At 44.3% G+C, this 20028-nt stretch overlaps 1 protein-coding gene across 2 annotated transcripts in view; it reads left to right on the top strand.

The window, feature by feature from the left end:
• ARID5B (AT-rich interaction domain 5B) overlaps window positions 1–20028 on the top strand; it is a 447066-nt gene that overhangs the window by 337392 nt on the left and 89646 nt on the right. For both annotated transcript variants that reach the window (XM_075348661.1, XM_075348662.1), the window contains 2 exons: window positions 8773–8885; window positions 14113–14335. In XM_075348661.1, the coding sequence (XP_075204776.1) occupies window positions 8773–8885; window positions 14113–14335 (336 nt within the window). The remainder of the gene's footprint in view (window positions 1–8772; window positions 8886–14112; window positions 14336–20028) is intronic.

Raw genomic sequence — 20028 nt, 5'->3', positions numbered from 1 at the left:
GGGCGGATGCAGCCTGGAAGATAAATCTGCCTGCAGAGATTATTATAAATAACAGGGACATTACCAGTGTGATGTGTGACAGCCGCTCTCTGCTCTCACTGTAGAGCTGTGTGTGATTATAACTGACACTTCTGCAGGTTCCTCTCAGCTTCAGCCTCCATCTCACAGGCAGACAGGGTTGCAAGATTGCTGCAATGAGGCAGAGATCAGTGAGCTGAAAAAAATGTGATTGCACGAAGTGAAATGTCATTACTCCTGTTCAGTGTCAGTTACTTGGGTCACACTGGTGACGCCCCTTCTATTTAAAATAATCTCTGGAGGCGGAGTTATCTTCCAGGCTGCATCCGCCCCATAGACTGGAAGAGATCATTTATATAAAGTGATAAAAGATGATTTTTCCACAATAAGGCATCTGATATGAGACATAAAGGTATGGTGTTTTAGCGTTCTATAACCTGTATGCCCATATTAACAATGTAAAAAGGTCAAAGTGGTGACAGATTCCCTTTAAAGTGTATCTGTTTTATTTTACAAAATCAACCCCTCCCCCAACAACTTTACTCTGCAACTTTAGATTTAAATAGTCAGTTCACCTCTGTCAGCATTCTGCCAGCATTATAGGTGCTAAAACTTCCTTTCTCCTTCTTCCCAGCATGCATTGCACTTGTCATTATCCAATAGGATGCATCTCAGTTATGCCTTTATGGTGTGTCTGCTGCTGTATACGGATTACACTTAACAACAGGCAGGGAACAACAAACTAGACAGAAGGGAGACACCTAGTGGCAGCCACTATGGGATGAATTTTTGTGAGTAAGCAACATCCGTTCAATTTGGTTATCACATTGTCTGTTAATTAAACAATGTAGGTGAAGAGTGTAAAGAATAGAGTATGTTCTATATTGCGATTGTCTATATTGAGGCAACTCATAAACTCTCTTCTATGTTTTTTATTCTATTGGAGACGCAACTCAAACTTAATGAGGGTCTCCAGCACTATTAATGGGCAACATTAAAGAAAAAGCGAAGAAAATCCAGCAACCGTAGAGAGACATTCAATCCATATTAAAACATCACATTTATTGGAAAAAAAAAGTTATAAAGGGAATTAAAAATGACATCATGATGCTATTCAGGGCCACGCGTTTCACGTAAAAACACTCTTTGTCCTAAGAAAATGTTGAAATGAGCTCAAATATATAGATACTAGATCCCAGAAAGTTCCTATATATTTGATCTAGTACCTATATATTTGAACTCATTTCAACAACATTTCCTTCAGACTAAGTGTTTTTACTCGAAACGCGTGGATCTGAATAGCATCATGATGTCCTTTTTAATTCCCTTTTTACCTTTTTTTTTCCAGTAAATGTGATATTTTAATATAGATTGAATATCTCTCTGCGGTTGTTGGAATTTCCTCGCTTTTTCTTCCATGTTGCTAAACCAGAGACCGGACTGGACTCTCTATGCACCGCGTATATCAACGTGTTGACTCACTCTTAATGGGCACCAGTATAAATTTCTATAGATACAGTAGGCCTGATAAGTTTCATGTTGAGTTTTTCATCAATGTAACAATGCAGAATGTTTATATCTATGTACTATATGTAAGTGATATAGTCTTAGGAAGCACTGAAGCGCCACTCCAGCATTTTCCACCATTGGAGTAGGACTTTTAATTTAATTCGCTGCCCCCGGTCTTATACTCACCCTCCGACTTTTTCACTTTTTAGTGGTATCGCTGTGGTCCCGCAACGCCATCTTGTGCCCATAACTTCTGACTGGCTGGAAAGCAGAAGTTACATCACAAGTGCTCAATACAAGTCTACGAGAGCGAGAACAAGGCCAGAGCAAGGCTCTCATAGACTTTTATTGAAGAGTGACCTCCAGCGCGCCCCATGAAACACTGGAGCTGCCGGCAGGTCACAAACTGCCTAAAACTGACAATAATAGAAGAAGATGCAGAGGGGGGTATAATAATATTTATTTCTTTAGCTCCAACATATTCCACAGCGCTTTACAATTCAGAGGTTCATATACAAGCAAGTAACAGTTATAGAAGATACAATAATTAGAGCAAAAAAGACAACCCTGCTCACAAGAACTTACAATCTACAATGAGGTGGGGGTGACAGAAGGTACCGGTGCTTATTTACGACAATTCAGACATCTCAAAGAAATGGGGGATAGATAAAGGCTGCATAAACTAGTCATTTGCCAGTCTTTGTGATGGTTTTCGGTGCAGTGGAGTTTGACAGAGAATTATGAGAAGTCGTGGAGGGACTATGTGAATTGAATTTGATTAGGTAGTGTGATAGGCCACCCTAAAAAGATGTGTTTTTAGGAAGTGTCTGAAGCTGAGTAAGTTGTGATTCCTCCTAATTTCTTGGGGTAGAGCATTCCAGAGGATTGGTGCAGCTCGGGAGAAGTTTTGGAGTATAAGATAGGGGGCCGTGGACTTAGGTTTAAACCACCACTCCAGCGGTGAAAAAAAAGAGCTGATGTGATGCTTTAAGATGATGTTTCCTGGCATGGCCTATGTATATACAATATGTCACCGAGATTGTGAGTGATTGCAGCTCTACGAGGTAGGAAATTTAATTGTCTTGGCACTATGCTTTGACGTCTGTTATCTGTTTTCGTGATTACTCAGTGACAGTCTCTGTTATTATTCAACTTTTGCAAATAAATGACCAAATTTAGGAAATACATTAATGAGTTACGTCAGCCAGCAGTTAACATGGATAGGTTATTTATTGGTCAGCCCTGTTTTGTTTATTATTTTTATTTAGTTTTTTTTTTTTAATTTTCTCATTCTTAGAAATCATAGCATTCCATACAATCATCAGTTTACGACGGCGTTGATGAATGAGATTGTCCGATCGGAGCCGTTGGCCATTTTTAGGTTTTGTGCATTCTGTTCCAATACAGATTAGAAGAAGAAAAGTTGGTAACAAAAAAAGCAAAACTTTAGTAATAAGCCAATGAATCAACATCTCCTTAGAGAAAGTACAGTATTTCTAGTAAGCGATTAGTCATACATGAAAATGTCAGCGTAGTGAGTCAGCCGCTGTAGAAAGTCATATTTGTAACGCGGCTTCTGATAAATTCTTGTTTGTCAGTTGCATTTATTTGCAAAGTACTAGAGAGAACATTACTCATTAAATGTTAATAATTGCCATTCAGGTGACACATTCCTTGTTTGGATCTTTTTTTTTTACCTTTGACATGCCTTTCATGAAATAATATGCTACTTACACATTGAGCGGAGTCCTGCGGAGAGCCATTTCGTGATCCTCATTGACATTCGCCAATTAGAAGATGGTTTGATGAAGACAAAGTGGTTTTAATGTATAGTATGCAAGCCTGAGATATAACTGAAGCGTGACATTTAATAGGTCTGTAATTAGGGAAAAAATACATTAACTACATCTTGGAGGGCTTTGTTTTATTTCCATTTATTCTGCAGTATATACAGAGTGATTATGATCCTGACACTAGTGTAAAGAATCCCATTTATCCCTCATCTCATTTCTCATCAATTATGTTAATCCCACTCTGATCAGAATCTGACCAAAGTTTGATCAAAATGTGATCCAATAGTAGATCGAAAAAAAAATAAATTCTCCATCTTCTCCATTCTGTCAGTCCGTGAAAATCGGACGGCACTCAGTCATCCAAGTGTGGTCTGCTTTGTCTTACGGAGACATTGATTGAGTGCGATCTGATTTAAAGGGAACCTGTCACTGGATGTTTATAATACTCACCTAATGGTCGGTGCGGAGCAGACTGGTCAGGTGGGCGTCTCCATTCTCTGGGTCCGCTCCTACTCTTTCGGCCATCTTTGTCCTCCTTCTGAAGCTAGTGTGGTTGACGCGTACTACGTCATACACACAAGCCTTAGCCAACATTGAGATCCAGGCGCACTTTGATCTGCCCTGAGTAGGACAGATCAAAGTATTGTAGTATGCCTGCGCAGGATCTTAATGTCGGTTAGTGTAGATGACGTAGAACGAGTCATCCACACTAGCTTCAGAAGAAGGAGGACAAAGATGGCCGAAAGAGGAGGTATGGACCCAGAGAACAAAGATGGCCATCCAGCCAGTCTGCTCCGCACCAACCGATAGGTGTGTATTATAGACATCCGGTGATAGGTTCACTTGAAGGAGGCAACTCGGACATGCTGTGACTTTTTCCCTCCAACGAACTTGTACACGGTTCCACAGAATAACATTGGACAAAATATTGGATCGCACTCCTACTAAAAATACAGTGGTGTGAGCGAGCCCAAATGGTCACAACCCTCCTAGTGTCTTTTCAACCTCTTGGTAGCCCTCATCAATGTGCTGGTGGTCTATAATAATAAATTAATTGAAGTGGCATTATTTTCCTATTAGTTTTATATTTTAGCAATAACCTTGTGCACTGATGGACACAGACAGAAGGGTGTCCTTTGTCAAGAACAGTATATGGGCACTTTTCAGTCCAATACCTCATAATTAGAGATGAGCAGACTCATTGAAGTTCAGGTTCAGCAGGTTCAGCCGGTTTTTGGATAAAGTTCAGTTCTGGCCCCGGAGTTGACCTAAACTCCATTGGAGTCCGGGTTCAGCCGGACTTTAGATAAAGTTCGGTTTGGGACCCAAACTTGCCTTGAACTCCATTGGAAGTCACTGATTGGACAGTTCGACTCATCACCCACGTACAGCCCGCCATAAACAAAACACTTCCAGGGGCGGGTGAACGAGGTTTTTTTTTTTCATTTTTTTGGATGCACACTACATCTGATCACGCTATTGTTACCCTCAGCGTGAGACATTCAAACAGTGCAAGCAGCTTCCACTGGATTGAGCACCGAGCATACCTGAGCACAGCGATGCTCGATCAAGTGGTGAAGCACCTGAACTCCATACCAAACACAGACTTTACAAAAAAAAATCAGTGTTCGAGTTCGAACACCAAACTTTACTGTTCGGGTTTGCTCATCTCTACTCATAATAATGCAAAATTTGACTTACTTTAGAGGTGGTAGTGTCCCATTTATCTCTTGGGCCTCATTTTAGCTGCACAGGTTGCACCAATGATTTGTCTGCCCTTGGCCTTGAGACTACCCAATGAGGGCTATAGAACAGAGTTTCTCAACCATTAGACGTCATTAACAGTGAAAAACTATATGTGACTTGATCTGCAAAGGTCAGAATTGCTAACGGAAATTTTCCTTAAGCAAATCCATCAAATTTGTAGGGGATTCAGCAGCAACTGGTGCAGATCCTACTGTAGATGTGGATTCCAAAAATTAATAGCCAAAAAGAAAAACCTTGCAAATATTCTGCACTGCCTTGCCAAGGTTTTCCTTGTCCCTTGAGCATTGTATGTTCTTCCAGCTCCAGTGATGACATGTTGATACATGTGACCACTGCTGTCTGTGATTGCCTGCAGTGTTCATATGATGACATGACATTGTTAAAAAATAGAGACCAGCTAGGGGATTAGGTGAGTTTGGGCATGAAATTAGCTGCAGACTGTTAAAGCTTAATCTTGTATTTTTCATGATTATAAGGTTTGGGGAAACTGAAATAAAAGATCATTAAATGATTGAAAGGAGGCATTTCACTGTCCATGGATTCAAAATGAGTTTATTGAATTCAATGCAAATGTATAAGTTGAGTTATGCGTGCCTGGGGACTAGTAACAATTGTTTCGTGCGTGACTTGTCTAAGGTTCTTCCAAGTCCTTGTTCTGATTTGGCCACAGGGGTTCTGTAATTAAGAACGTTTCCCCAGGAATTTCTTCTTTATATGTTTCTAATTGTTCATTCTTATTGCACAATAACGGATGTAAGCGAAATGGTAACTAGTCCAAAATAGCACAGAGTGGGACAATGAAGGGGAGTCACTCTGCTGATTGGCAGATTACGGGCGACAAAACCTGGTGTCAGATTGTTCCTTGGTTTCCTCAAAATAGTAAAGTGCTTTTCGCCTTAAAACTCTTTCTTTGGTTCGCGGTTCTCTCACATTTGCGTATAAATATGCCGAATGCAATGCGATACAAAATCTGATTGCACTCGCACCAATGTTAGTCAATGAGGCTGTGCTGATCTGCGAGATTCTCCTCCGCTGTTTTCGGACTGAGGAAAAAGTCGCAGAATGCTGCGTATGGCCGCGTATGTCGAATGAGACTCGCCAACGCAAGACTATGGGTGCAAGGACTAAATCGGACGGCAGACGGGCCATACTAGTGGCATCTGTTTTTTACGGATACATTACCATTCTGTAGCATAGAACACTGTATATAGTTCTGTAAATGATTGTAAAATAATAGTTGCTGAGAACAAAAAAGGAAGATAGGCGAAAAAATAATCAAATACCAAACAGATTTCACTCCTCCAACATTTCCGGATGAAAATCAGTGCAAATTTTTATATACAAATGTGAGTTTGACCTTAAAGCTTGTTTTACATGGAGCAACACCTGAGCCTGACAATTCTCCTATGTATCACTGCCATGTTATGCATCAGACGATCACATGGTAGACTGATGATGACTCAGTTGAGTACAAGTTTGATAGTTTACTGGACAGGAAAACCTTAGAACTTTAAACTAATAATGACCAAGCATCCATAAATTTCTGGCAATTGGTTCTGTTAGGGCTATTGTAAATTTACAATGTGAAGCTAAAGCTCTTAAAATTTAATAAAAGAAGATACAGTGTATGGAATGCTGGGAAGAAGACAGAAGAGGTTAATAACCTTCTCTGCCTTCTCCTTTATATTCTCCTATATATACACAGTATATATATATATATATATATATATATATATATATATATACACATTTATATATAATATTTCTAATTGGATATTGATATATAAATATTATATATATATATGCAAAAAAATATATGTATATATATACTGTATGTATATATATATATATATATATATATACAAATATATAGGTATATATATATATATATATATGTATATGTATATATATATATATACTGTGTGTGTATATATATATATATATATATATATACACCGTATATACTGTATATATAAAACAATGCTAGATACAGCCAAGTAGAATAGTAAGTTAAATAAATTATGGCCGCGGCAAAAACAAGAAAGAATAAATAAATCTATTGTCAGAAAATAGAGAATGAGCTATTGTTTAAAATAGATTTTTGTGTTATGTGAATTGAAAATTTTTTATTTTTTTTATATCTCATTCTTTACTTAAAAATAAAAATAGTAATCGTGAAACATTTACCCTGACCCCTGAGCTTTTTTAGACTCCTACCTCCTGTCTTTTCAGGAAGACCTTTCAGAAATTTTTTTGTCATCAGGGGCAGGAATATACTCACAGGTATCACCTCTATACTCAGCTGATAACACAGGATCCACCAAACAAAAGCGGCAATGTGATATCTGACCCTGCTCCCACTCCTTTCGCAATGACATTTGCACATGCTCATTAGCTGATTCAATACAAAAGATAGAGTTGGAGTCTGCACATTGTGGCTATGTACATGTGTTGTTTCCTGAAACAAAAGGAAATATGAATCTACAAAAGCCCCCATAGCCAATGTGAAAATTTAAAGATGTTTTTTATTTTATTCTTAATATCAATTTTATGAGTAAATTCTAATTTTGGTTTTATATTAGTTTATGGCTTTGTCCAGTCTGGGTTTATGGAAAGTTATGGAACTTCTTTGTGAATGTTATATTTCACTATATTACTACAAAAAGCACAGGAAATCCTTGTGTTATGTAACATCCTGGAGCTCTTCAGATCTGAATGCTGAATAGTTTTTGACACTTTTGGAATATAAGATAAGAAAAAAAATGCCTGAAAGCACAATTGACTGGCTGATAGTTTCAGGAGCAGCTCCTTACACTATTTGCCAAAAAAAACCATCAGTCTATGTAATACTAAGTTATATAAAGTAAATGTCCACTTTTAAACTTAGGTATTGGAGCCTTTTATTATAAAAAGTCTTTCTTAAAGTTTTGTCCCCTTGTCCTAGAAACAGCACCAGTTCTGTCCATTCATTTATTTAGGTTATTCACATACCAAAAACAATCCATGGACTCTACAGCACATATGGGTATTTTTTTAAAGATAAAAAATACTTTTTTTTTCTATACCTGTACAAACATTTCAACTATTATTTTGTACCTGAAAGCAATCTATCACCAAATGTAACTGTACAAATTCATTATATTGTTAAATAGATCTTTAGACTTGATGAAACGGATGTACTTACTCTGAAAATGTATGTTAGAGTGGCTGTATAATCATCATGTTATAATGTAAAGGTTATGTCCATTTAAAGAGTCCAACAGTATTCAGTCTCCTCCCACCCAGTTTTACTGATAGCTGCAGCTTGTACTGAGCAGTGTAAAATGTCAGACACAGCAGGGAGGAGGGACACTGAGGAGCCAGATGGTCAAAGATGAGTTTAGCTCATTAATACACTTAGACTGAGGATCTGATACTCTTTAAATGATAATTTTATTGTCAGGATTATACAGGCTTTTCCAACAAGGATTTTCAAAGTAAGTACACCAGTCTCATCAGGTCAAGCTACTCAATGATGGGAAATCTCATGATAAATGTATAGATTTGCTCTGACATTTGCTGTATAATCACGTGATGTTAAATATGTGTTAGTTTTCTAGCTTCAGCGTTAAGCATCTGCCACGTTTATTAGATACAATCATTCCGGGTGCACATTTTGTATTCATTAATGTTCATTTCTTTCCAGCCCCAAACCTGAAAGGCCGACCGCGCAAAAAGAAGCAATGTCCGCAGAGGAGAGATTCAGTTAACGGAGTGAAAGATGCCTCCAATATTTGTGATGGCAAAACTGTTGCCAAGGTAATCTTTTAAAAGCTCACTTTCATTTCTGCTGCCTCTTGATTGTTTATTGTTCCAATGTCTCCGATGGAGATGGATATTTTTAGCACAAAGGATTTTTTTTTCTTTCCTGTAAAAATGCAGCGTTAGTGTGACACTGGACTGATTTTGTCTTAAGAATGAAGCTGAAAGTAGGACAGTGCTCCTCCATTCATGTCATGTAGCGTTAGCCTAATCCTGGAGACATAATAACTTTCCTGAATGTTTTTGCAGTCAGAAAATAAACAAAACAGCCTTGTAGGTAAATGCCGGATCTCTGTGTGGGGAGGGATGTCTGCTCCCACTGCTCCTGCTCCCACCCCGCCCCTACTTCCCCCCCGGTCCTGCTCCCCCTCTGTCCTGCTCCCCCCCCGCCCCTGCTGCCCACCCCGGTCCTGCTCCCCCCGGTCCTGCTCCCCCCGCTCCTGCTCTAACCCCGCTCCTGCTCCCCCCCGCTCCTGCTCCCCCCGCTCCTGCTCCCCCCGCTCCTGCTGCCACTGCTCCTGCTCCCACCCCGCTCCTGCTCCCCCTGCTCCTGCTCCCCCCGCCCCTGCTCCCCCCGCTCCTGCTCCCCCCGCTCCTGCTCCCACTGCTCCTGCTCCCCCCGCCCCTGCTCCCACTGCTCCTGCTCCCACCCCGCTCCTGCTCCCCCCGCCCCTGCTCCCCCCGCTCCTGCTGCCACTGCTCCTGCTCCCCCCGCTCCTGCTCCCCCCGCCCCTGCTCCCCCCGCTCCTGCTCCCCCCGCTCCTGCTGCCCACCCCGGTCCTGCTCCCCCTGCTCCTGCTCTAACCCCGCTCCTGCTCCCCCCCGCTCCTGCTCAACCCGCTCCTGCTCCCCCTGCTCCTGCTGCCACTGCTCCTGCTCCCACCCCGCTCCTGCTCCCCCTGCTCCTGCTCCCCCCCGCCCCTGCTCCCCCCGCTCCTGCTCCCCCTGCTCCTGCTCCCACTGCTCCTGCTCCCCCCGCCCCTGCTCCCCCCGCTCCTGCTCCCCCCGCTCCTGCTCCCCCCGCTCCTGCTCCCCCTGCCCCTGCTCCCCCTGCTCCTGCTCCCACCCCGCTCCTGCTCCCCCCGCCCCTGCTCCCCCCGCTCCTGCTCCCCCTGCTCCTGCTGCCACTGCTCCTGCTCCCCCCGCTCCTGCTCTAACCCTGCTCCTGCTCCCCCCCGCTCCTGCTCCCCCCGCTCCTGCTCCCCCCGCTCCTGCTGCCACTGCTCCTGCTCCCACCCCCCTCCTGCTCCTGCTCCCCCTGCTCCTGCTCCCCCCGCCCCTGCTCCCCCCGCTCCTGCTCCCCCCGCTCCTGCTCCCACTGCTCCTGCTCCCCCCGCCCCTGCTCCCCCCGCCCCTGCTCCCCCCGCCCCTGCTCCCCCCGCTCCTGCTCCCCCCGCTCCTGCTCCCACTGCTCCTGCTCCCCCCGCCCCTGCTCCCACTGCTCCTGCTCCCACCCCGCTCCTGCTCCCCCCGCCCCTGCTCCCCCCGCTCCTGCTCCCCCTGCTCCTGCTGCCACTGCTCCTGCTCCCCCCGCTCCTGCTCTAACCCTGCTCCTGCTCCCCCCCGCTCCTGCTCCCCCCGCTCCTGCTCCCCCCGCTCCTGCTGCCACTGCTCCTGCTCCCACCCCCCTCCTGCTCCTGCTCCCCCCGCCCCTGCTCCCCCCGCCCCTGCTCCCCCCCGGTCCTGCTCCCCCTCTCTCCTGCTCCCCCCCCCCGCTCCTGCTCCCCCCGCTCCTGCTCCCACTGCTCCTGCTCCCCCCGGTTCTGTTCCCCCCGGTTCTGCTCCCCCCCGCTCCCTGCTCCCCCTGCTCCTGCTCCCCCTCGCTCCTGCTCCCTCCTATGCCCCTGCTCCCCCTGCTCCTGCTCCCCCCACTCCTGCTCCCTCCTATGCCCCTGCTCCCCCTGCTCCTGCTCTCCCCCGCTCCTGCTCCCCACCGCTCCTGCTTCCCCTGCTCCTGCTCCCTCCCATGCCCCTGCTCCCCCTGCTCCTGCTCCCCCTGCTCCCCCCAGCTTCTGCTCCTCCTGCTCCCCCTGCTCCCCCTGCTTCTGCTCCCCCTGCTCCTGCTCCCCCTGCTCCTCCTGCTCCTGCACCCCCTGCTCCTGCTCCCCCCTGCTCCTGGTCCCCCCGCTCCTGCTCCCCCTGTTCCTGCTCCCACATTATTGTGCAAATACAATTGTGCGCCCTCAATATTAAAAAAAATGTCTTAGAAATGTGTCCAGAAAAGCAAAACTCTGGACACATTCTTCCATCAATATAGGGCTTGATATTTGGGGGACGAGTTGAATTTTTCAACTATACTATTGATTTTACCAGTCAATGTACTAGAAAAGAGGGGAAAAATTGCAAAAAAAATGCTATATATATTGGTTTTAAAGTTTTATACCAATTGGTATAAAACAGACAAACAAAAAAGTCATCTCTTTTCCTCTTGGTCTTTATTTACGAATAAGAAGCTACAAGACCGATTTTAGCTTTCCTGCTGCCTAAGATGAAAATTGAAATGGCGCCCCTCTTCACTGTGCAATGTAAAACTAGAGCTAATTCAATTCCGCCATTAATTTTTGGTTTTGCTTTTACGGTATTAATTCTTTGGTAGAAAAAAAATTACCTGGAGTTGTGCAGTTCAGGTCAATTACAACAAGCGCAGACTGGCATAAATTTTTTTTTTAACTTAAATCATTAAGAAGTTTGTCAATAAAATTGCTTTGTGTCGCCATTTTCTTAGAGTCGTAATGTTTTAATTTTTCCATCCATGTAGTCATGTTTGCGTGATGAACTGATATTTTTTCTTTTACCAATTTGGGGTACGTATAATATTTTTATCGCTTTTTATGGCATTTTATGATAATTTTTTTTCTCCTAATGACATTTTCTATATGGGTGAATTAATTTTATATCTTGATAGTTTGGATAGACCAGACTTTTACTAGACCAAATATGTTTATTTTTTTTAATACCACAAAATCATGCAGAAGAAAGATTGACACTCACCAAGGTGCTTGAAGTCAAATCCTTTATTGTATCCTATGAAAGCGAATTGGTGGGAAGGGGGACGATGGCTGCCGTGTCGCGGTCAGGACCCTTAGAAGCGCGACTGTCCGCGAAACGTCAGCTGTAGTCCATCCACTCAACGCATCCCCCCTTCCCCACCGATTCATTTTCATCAGATGAAATAAAGGATTTGACTTCAAGTACCTGGGTGAATTAACCAAAAGAAAAAGGGGAAAGCTCACCAGGTTGTATGTAGCAGTTTCAGTCAGGCCTCCGACACACATCCGTGCCGCGGTACGTGTTTGCCACTTTTTGCACGTACCGGCGGCACGGAGACACGTTCAGCAATGCTACCCTATTGTAGCAGGCACACACACGTAAAACCACACGGAACGTGTGTCCGTGTGCGCGTTTTTCTACACGCTGACATGTCCACGTTTTCTCCGGCAGCACGGGTGTCACACGGACCGCACCCGTACCACACGGATGTAGTGTGGATGTGGTCCCGTGTGACACGCGCCGGAGAAAACACACGTGTCAGTGAAAAAAACCCAAAACATTTACTCACCTTCTCCAGCCCTCCTGTCTCTGCCGCTGCTGCCACTTGCTGCCAACTGCCGCTCATTATGCTCATTTAATATTCACTTCACTGCGGCCAGCAGCAGTGGGGAGTCGGCAGGGCTGGAGACCGAAGATCAGCACCACGGACAGCAGCGCGGACCACGTAGGTATGCAAATTACCGGTTCTACGTGTGCTATCACGGATAGCACACGTAGAACACATGTGGACTGCACGTACCCGAGACACGTACTTACCACACGCAACACGCAGGGTAAATACGTGTCTCGCGGCACGTGCGTGTTTTTAACGGAAGTGTGTTTTAGGCCTCAATGAGATGGAAAATGGGTGCCGGATCCTCTGTTAAGGTGTCAACCAGAAAAGTAGAAATGAAGGAGTGAAGGAACGGCATCTTCCAAGGAGTGATGAGTAAAATAAAAAAATCTTTATTCAAAGCATTTTAAAAACCTGGGTGAGTGCCAACCTTTCTTCCGTATGATTTTGTGGTATCAATCGTAATACTTTATTTGGCTGAGCACCCCCACGGCTTTTACCTCCGCTACAGTTTTCCACTTATGCTGTTTTATTGGCCGCAACTGCTTCTCACTGGGGCTGGATACTTCCCCTATACAGAGATGCTTATTTTTACATGTTTGTATTATTTTTTTTTTTAATTTTTAAAACCGTTTTTTTTAATTTATAATTGATCTTAAACCTGTGGTCATTCGATCACTTAAGGTGTCACACATAGGGACGCAGCAGCGATCACGACCAGCGATCTGACCTTATCAGGATCGCTGCTGCGTCGTTAGATGGTCGCTGGTGAGCTGTCAAACAGGCATATCTCACCAGCGACCAGTGACCAGCCCCCAGCCAGCAGCTACGCGTGGAAACGTAACTAAGGTAAATATCGGGTAACCAAGGAAAGCACTTCTCTTGGTTACCCGATATTTACCTTAGTTACTAGTGTCCGCTGCTCTCACGCTGCCAGTGCCGGCTCCCTGTTCCCTGCACTTTTAGCCAGAGTACATATCGGGTTAATTACCCAATGTGTACTCCAGCTACGTGTGCAAGGAGCAGGGAGTCGGCACTGGCAGCGTGAGAGCAGCGGACGCTAGTAAGTAACTAAGGTAAATATCAGGTAACCAAGGAAAGGGCTTCTTGGTTACCTGATGTTTACTGTGGCTACAGCTTACCGCAGCTGCCAGACGCCGGCTCCCTGCTCGCTCCAGTTCGTCGCTCTCTCGCTGTCACACACAGCGATGTGTGCTTCACAGCGGGAGATCGACGAGCACAAAATGAAGCAGGACATTCAGCAACGAGCGGCGACCTCACAGCAGGGGCCAGGTTGTGGTGTATGTCACACACAGCGACAGCGACGGGACGTCGCTGCTACATCACAGATAATGGTGACTTAGCAGCGACGTCGTTGTCGTCGTCGCTATGTGTGACACCACCTTTATGCTATACTGTTTACAGCAATAGTTTTCTTTAGCTATTTGTTGTACAGTGTCTCTTGCGTAGCAGTGGACAAGCCGGCTAGCCTTTGCTCCTCACATATGGTAATGAGATTTTGGAGACTATGACCTTGTGACTGCTTTATACATATGTATTTTGTCTGTGATTTAGAACACTATGGCATTAAAGCTCATGCACCGTACTCAATTCTTTTAGGTAAAGTGTGAAATTAAACCAATGCTGCCAAAAGCCAAGACAGCCAATGGCACCTGCAAGAGGATCTCAATAGAGGAAAAATCAAATGTGGCTGCAGCAGGAGAAGAGCGTAAACCTGAAGAGAGCAAAGCCGATGAGCAGGCATTCCTAGTAGAACTGTATAAATATATGAAAGAACGGAAAACGCCCATTGAGAGGATACCATATTTAGGCTTTAAGCAAAGTAAGTACAGGATTTTTATTACATATACTTGTAAAATTATGTAAGTTCTGGGATAGATTTCTTATGTAGGTTTGGGTGGTATGATGAGTTGTCAAAATCATAAACTGTCTTAAGGCCGCTTTACACGCAGCGACATCGCTAAAGTGATGTCGTTGGGGTCACGGAATTCGTGATGCACATCCGGCCGCGTTAGCGATGTCGTTGCATGTGACACCTACGTGCGATCAAAAAAGGTTGCAAAATCGTTAACCGTTGACATGCTCCCCTATTCCCAAATATCGTTGCAGCTGCAGGTACGATGTTGTTCGTCGTTCCTGCAGCAGCACACATCGCTATGTGTGACACCGCAGGAACGAGGAACCTCACCTTACCTGCGGCCCGCTCATCTCCGCCCCTCCGCTTCTATTGGGCGGCCGCTTAGTGACGTCGCTGTGATGCCAAACGAACCACCACCTTAGAAAGGAGGTGGTTCACCGGTCACAGCGACGTCGCTAGGCAGGTAAGTAGTGTGACGAGTCCAAGTGATTTTGTGTCCGTGACGCACAAACGATGGGGGCGGGTACGCACGCTAGCGATCTCGCTAGCGAGATTGCAGCGTGTAAAGCGGCCTTTATTGACTCAATGAAATGGAGTGGAGACATTGCTTTACAACATGTGTTTTATTTGTCTAGTACCTTATAATATTTTGTCTTTGTTGTATATAGTCTGCGTGGATAAACACTAATGTAAATGTTACTGCCTGGGCAGAGTTTGTAATCACCCATGTTTCGTTATGTTTTCTAACCTTAGTACATTTTTGGCTTTTTTTCTAACCTATAATGAAGTTTAGAAGCTTGAGTCACGTTCTCGATATTATGGTGAATGATTGCCTGCTCAGACGGTGTAACTGTTGTGTAAGAATTACAACACACAACATTCAAAGTGTTGGAATGGTTTTTTTGGGCTAAGATATTAACTAGAAATAATGTTTAGTTTAATTTTTAATTAAAATAAAGTAATTGTCAATTCAACTTAATGAGACGTTTGTGCTGTAGAATATAACAATATAAACTTTAGAAATACAATTTCAAGTTGTTAGTAGGGCTCATTACTTTTTACATTTTGTAACCTTTACATCAGAAAGATTCCATTATCTATATAGATCTGGGTGGTTAATTTCCTATCAAGGGAATTTGGCAGTAGGATCAACCCTCCTAATCCCTATATGGGCATCTAGGGCATCGGAAGCTGAATAAAATGATACCTTGATATCTGTGATCTGATGTCTTATTCCAGAGAAATCCACATTTTTCTTGTATGTAATTGAGCTGTTCCAGACTATAGGCCGGACTCTCATCTCCCTGAGAATCTGTATCCAGAGATTTTGTTAAATAAAAGGGGGCGATACGAGTGTGAGACATGTAACTAATAAAGGACCGTAGAACTTTTTCTTACAAATAGTGATTGGCAGACTCGTAGATACCCGTGATCAGTGAGTCCAACCAGGTTAAAAGAAAACCTGGTTCGGGCCTTGAATTGATTCCGGATATCTGACTGTATGTCGGTCCCCATATAAGTCTAATGCCGGCGTCACACGGGACGATCTATCGTGCGATCGCACCCGCCCCCATCGTTTGTGCGACACGGGCAATTTGTTGCCCGTGTCGCACAAAGTCGTTTACCCCCGTCACACGTACTTACCATCCAAACGACTTCGCTCTGGGCGGCGAACAGTCACTTCCTGAAGGGGGAGGGACATTCGGCGTCACAGCGATGTCACACAGCGACCGACCAATAGAAGCGGAGGGGCGGAGATGAGCGGGACGTAACATCCCGCCCACCTCCTTCCTTCCGCATTGCTGGCGGGACGCAGGTAAGCTGTGTTCGTCGTTCCCGGGGTGTCACAAGGAGCGACGTGTGCTGCCTCGGGAACGATGAACAACCGGAGCACAGGAGGACCGACATTTTGAAAATGAACGACGTGTCAACGAGCAACGATAAGGTGAGATTTTTGCTCATTCAGAGTCGTTCGGAGGTGTCTCACGGTACGATATGTCGAATGATGCCGAATGTGCGTCACTTACGACATGACCCCGACGACATATCGCCCGATATATCATACCGTGTGACGCCGGCATAAGAGTACCAGAATCTGGCGCTTTAAAATAGTGGTTGAAGGGATAGGGGGATTAGAGCAGACGTGCTATACTCACCGAGTCTCCGCGCAGCTCTAAGGCTATGTGCGCACGCTGCATCTTTGTGGTGACCACAAAGATGCAACGTTTTTGGCAAAAATGCATAAAAAAACGCGTTTTTTTCCCAATGCGTTTTTTAAGTCAAATCTATTGACTGGAAGGACTCAAAAACGCTGTAGAAAATGCATAAAAAAGTGACATTGTGCATTTTTGTAGACACCACAAAGATGCAGGCAACAAAAACTGCAACGTGCGGACAGAAAATCTGAAATCCCAAAGACTTTGCGGTGGAAGGAAATTCTTGCAGTTTTGAGATCAAAACTGCACTCAAAAAATGCGCAAAAACGCGGTAAAAAAATGCAGCATGCGCACAAGGTCTTATGCTACGTACGGTGCCACTCATTATCCCTTATACATAGCCACTGTTTTCCCCGCCAAGTGGCTTCCCAACGTCTCTGATTGGTTGCAGTTAGATGAGCCCCGTGGGGGAGCGTCTGGCTGCAACCAATCAGAAATGCTGTGTGTGTGTATCTCTGATGCAGTAAAAATAAATAAATAAAAAAAATTGGTGTGTGGTTTCCATGTATTATGATACCCAGCACAGATAAAACATAAAACTACAGGCTGCAGCCCCAAATTAATGAAAAACGCAGGCAAAGAAATGCAATTTTTGCAATGCATTTTTCCTGCCAAAAGATGCAAAATGGTGCAGAAATTTCTGCAACCAAATACTCAATGCATGCACATAAACTAAGAGCTTTGTGAATGGAAAAGTAAGGGTGGCTTTACATGCTGCGATATCCGGCCCGATATCGCTAGCATGACACCCGCCCCCATCGTTTGTGCGCGACGGGCATATCTCTGCCTGTCGCGCACAAAATCGCGCACCCCCGCCACACATACTTACCTGTCCTTCGACGTCGCTGTGACCGGCGAACCACCTCCTTTCTAAGGGGGCGGTCCGTTTGGCGTCACAGTGACGTCACTAAGCGGCCGCCCAATGTAAGCGGAGATGAGCGGGACGTAACATCCCGCCCACCTCCTTCCTTCCGCATTGTAGCCGGAGGCAGGTAAGGAGATGATCCTCGTTCCTCCGGCGTCACACGGAGCGATGTGTGTTGCCGCAGGGACGAGGATCAACTTCGCCCCTGCGACAGCAGCGATAATTGGGAGTGGACCCCCATGTCAACGAGGAGCGATTTTGGACGTTTTTGCAACGATCCAAAATCGCTCCTAGGAATCACACACAACGACATCGCTACAGCGGCCGGATGTGCGTCACAAAATCCGTGAGCCCAACGAGATCGCTGTAGCGAAATCGTAGCGTGTAAAGCCCGCTTTAGGCAAGATAACCGTTTGCCGAACAATTAGAACCATAGTTCAGCCGATTACTATCTAAAGTGTGTGGGAGAGGTGTAAGTTTAGTAATCGAAAAGTCAATGAAGTGATGCACAGCACAGATACTATAGTAATAACTGGTCTATAGTGGTCCCTATGAAGAAAATTGCCTACAATTATAAAGACAAAGCCAGCAGTACTTTATTTCTCCAACTCCAACAACTCTTGCCCTTTCCCAAAATTTGCAATGTGTGCTTGGAGATATTTTCCTTCGTCATTAAAACCATGTGTTACTTTTATGAGAAATGTCACCCCTTACATGTTTTACATAACAATTTACATACCTAATTGGCACTGATTGCTGCCGAGCTCTGGCAGCCATGAAAAACGCGAATAACCGCAGATGATTACAATGTTTGTCTCCAAACGGTCCGTGCGCAATAGAAGAGCAGTGAATGTTCTGAACAGCTCTGTTACATTATGCATTGATTTAGATTAAATCAAGACCTAAGCAAATCTGTTAATGGATTGGAGAAACGTTGGAGGGTTCAGCCAGGCTCTCCAAATTGTTTTGTGTTGAAGGGCGCGTTGTCTAATTTTAATTTTCTTGAACTCTCCGTAAACAAGAGAGAATTACATAAATAGGGCTTAAGTCCCGTGCGATGAAGCTGCTTTTAATTTGATGGGTTTTATCAAGAATCGAGGAAGCAAGGCCAACAGTGAGCATTTAGAAAGTGGATAAGGGCCGATGATTGTGACTGGATTACAGTAAACTGTTTTCTGCTGCTTTAGTAATGCCTTGTACTGAAAAATTGTATTAGGACTGAAATAAATGATAGATTTTTTTGGGAGAATTTGTAATTTTTTTTGTCCATTATTGTTGAATTCATAAAGAATCATCTCATGAATAATGCTAGATAAATCTGTTTGCAATCCAGAAAAGTTACCATTATAAGTATTCATTTGTGTGATTGAGATCTGTGGCCACAGAGGCTTCCGTTCTGGCTATACAAAGGTCTGTATTTGTAGTTTCATTTAATTTGGTAATACATCAATCAATTTAAGGGGTTGGCCACTTCTTTTTTTTATTGATGTCCTGTCTTTAAGATAGGCCATCATTATCTAATCGGTGGCGGTGCGACACCCACCACTGGCAGCTGTCACGATTCCTCTCTGCGGAGCATCTTGCCTTTGGAGATGATCTGCTGCACCTTTATGTGTAACTGGCTAGCATTGCACAGGATTCCATGTTGGTGCCGATTACTCAGGTGTCCCACCTTCCTGGTAAGTGCTCATGCTTCTTTACTGAGCATGCTCACCAATGGACATTGCCAGCTATATTTTCTGGTTCTGCAGTTGTGCTGTTGGTGTGTGTGTCTCTGTTCTGATCCTTGTTCTCTGACCCCGGACTATAATTTGACTCCTCTCTGCCCGCTCCCTGTTCCTGTCATGACCTTCTGCCTGTTTGACCCCGGACTGTTTCCTGACCACATCTCTGTGATCTCCCTGAACTTATTACATGCTTCTGACCCTCAGATATTGCCCTGACTACGCATCTGTTTTTTCCTTGTGCTTATACGTGTCCTCCTGTTAACAGACCCTGGCTTTTCTGACTACGCTCCTGCCCACACTCCCCTTAAGTAGTGGCTAGCATCACAGCATCAACTGGACGTTCTCACATCAGCTCCGTTATTTTTATAGTGGTTGTGGCTAGGTACTGCTAATGAATAGGGGGTGGATCAGCAGTACCATGACCACTATAGTTTTGATCGAGCTGCTCTGTTCTGACAGCATCTGAGAATTACCGGACGTTAACAGATGGGGGGTACCAGGTGTATCACCCCCAATAATCAGATCTTGATGGTCTATAATAAGGATAGGCAATGAATAAAAAGGTAATGGCAAACCTTAAGTCACAGGGACTACAACTGTAGGCAAATTTATCATCACAATCCTTTGTACAGGTGTATTTATCATATATACACTGACGAATAACTATCGGGTGTTTCACCTCAATGATCAAATCTTGATGGTCTGTAATAACGATAGGCAATCGATAATGGCAAACCTTAAGTTACAGGGACTACAACTGTAGGCAAATTTATCACCACGATCCTGTGTGTGTATTTATCATTGACGAGTAAAAGGGTAACAATATTTTGAACTTTTGATTTTCAGGCT

The sequence above is a fragment of the Anomaloglossus baeobatrachus genome, chromosome 5, assembly GCF_048569485.1.
Source record: "Anomaloglossus baeobatrachus isolate aAnoBae1 chromosome 5, aAnoBae1.hap1, whole genome shotgun sequence".
Classification (NCBI taxonomy): Eukaryota; Metazoa; Chordata; class Amphibia; order Anura; family Aromobatidae; genus Anomaloglossus; species Anomaloglossus baeobatrachus.
The sequence above is the reverse complement of the archived record's forward strand: the minus strand, read 5'-3'. Positions and strand labels throughout refer to the sequence as shown.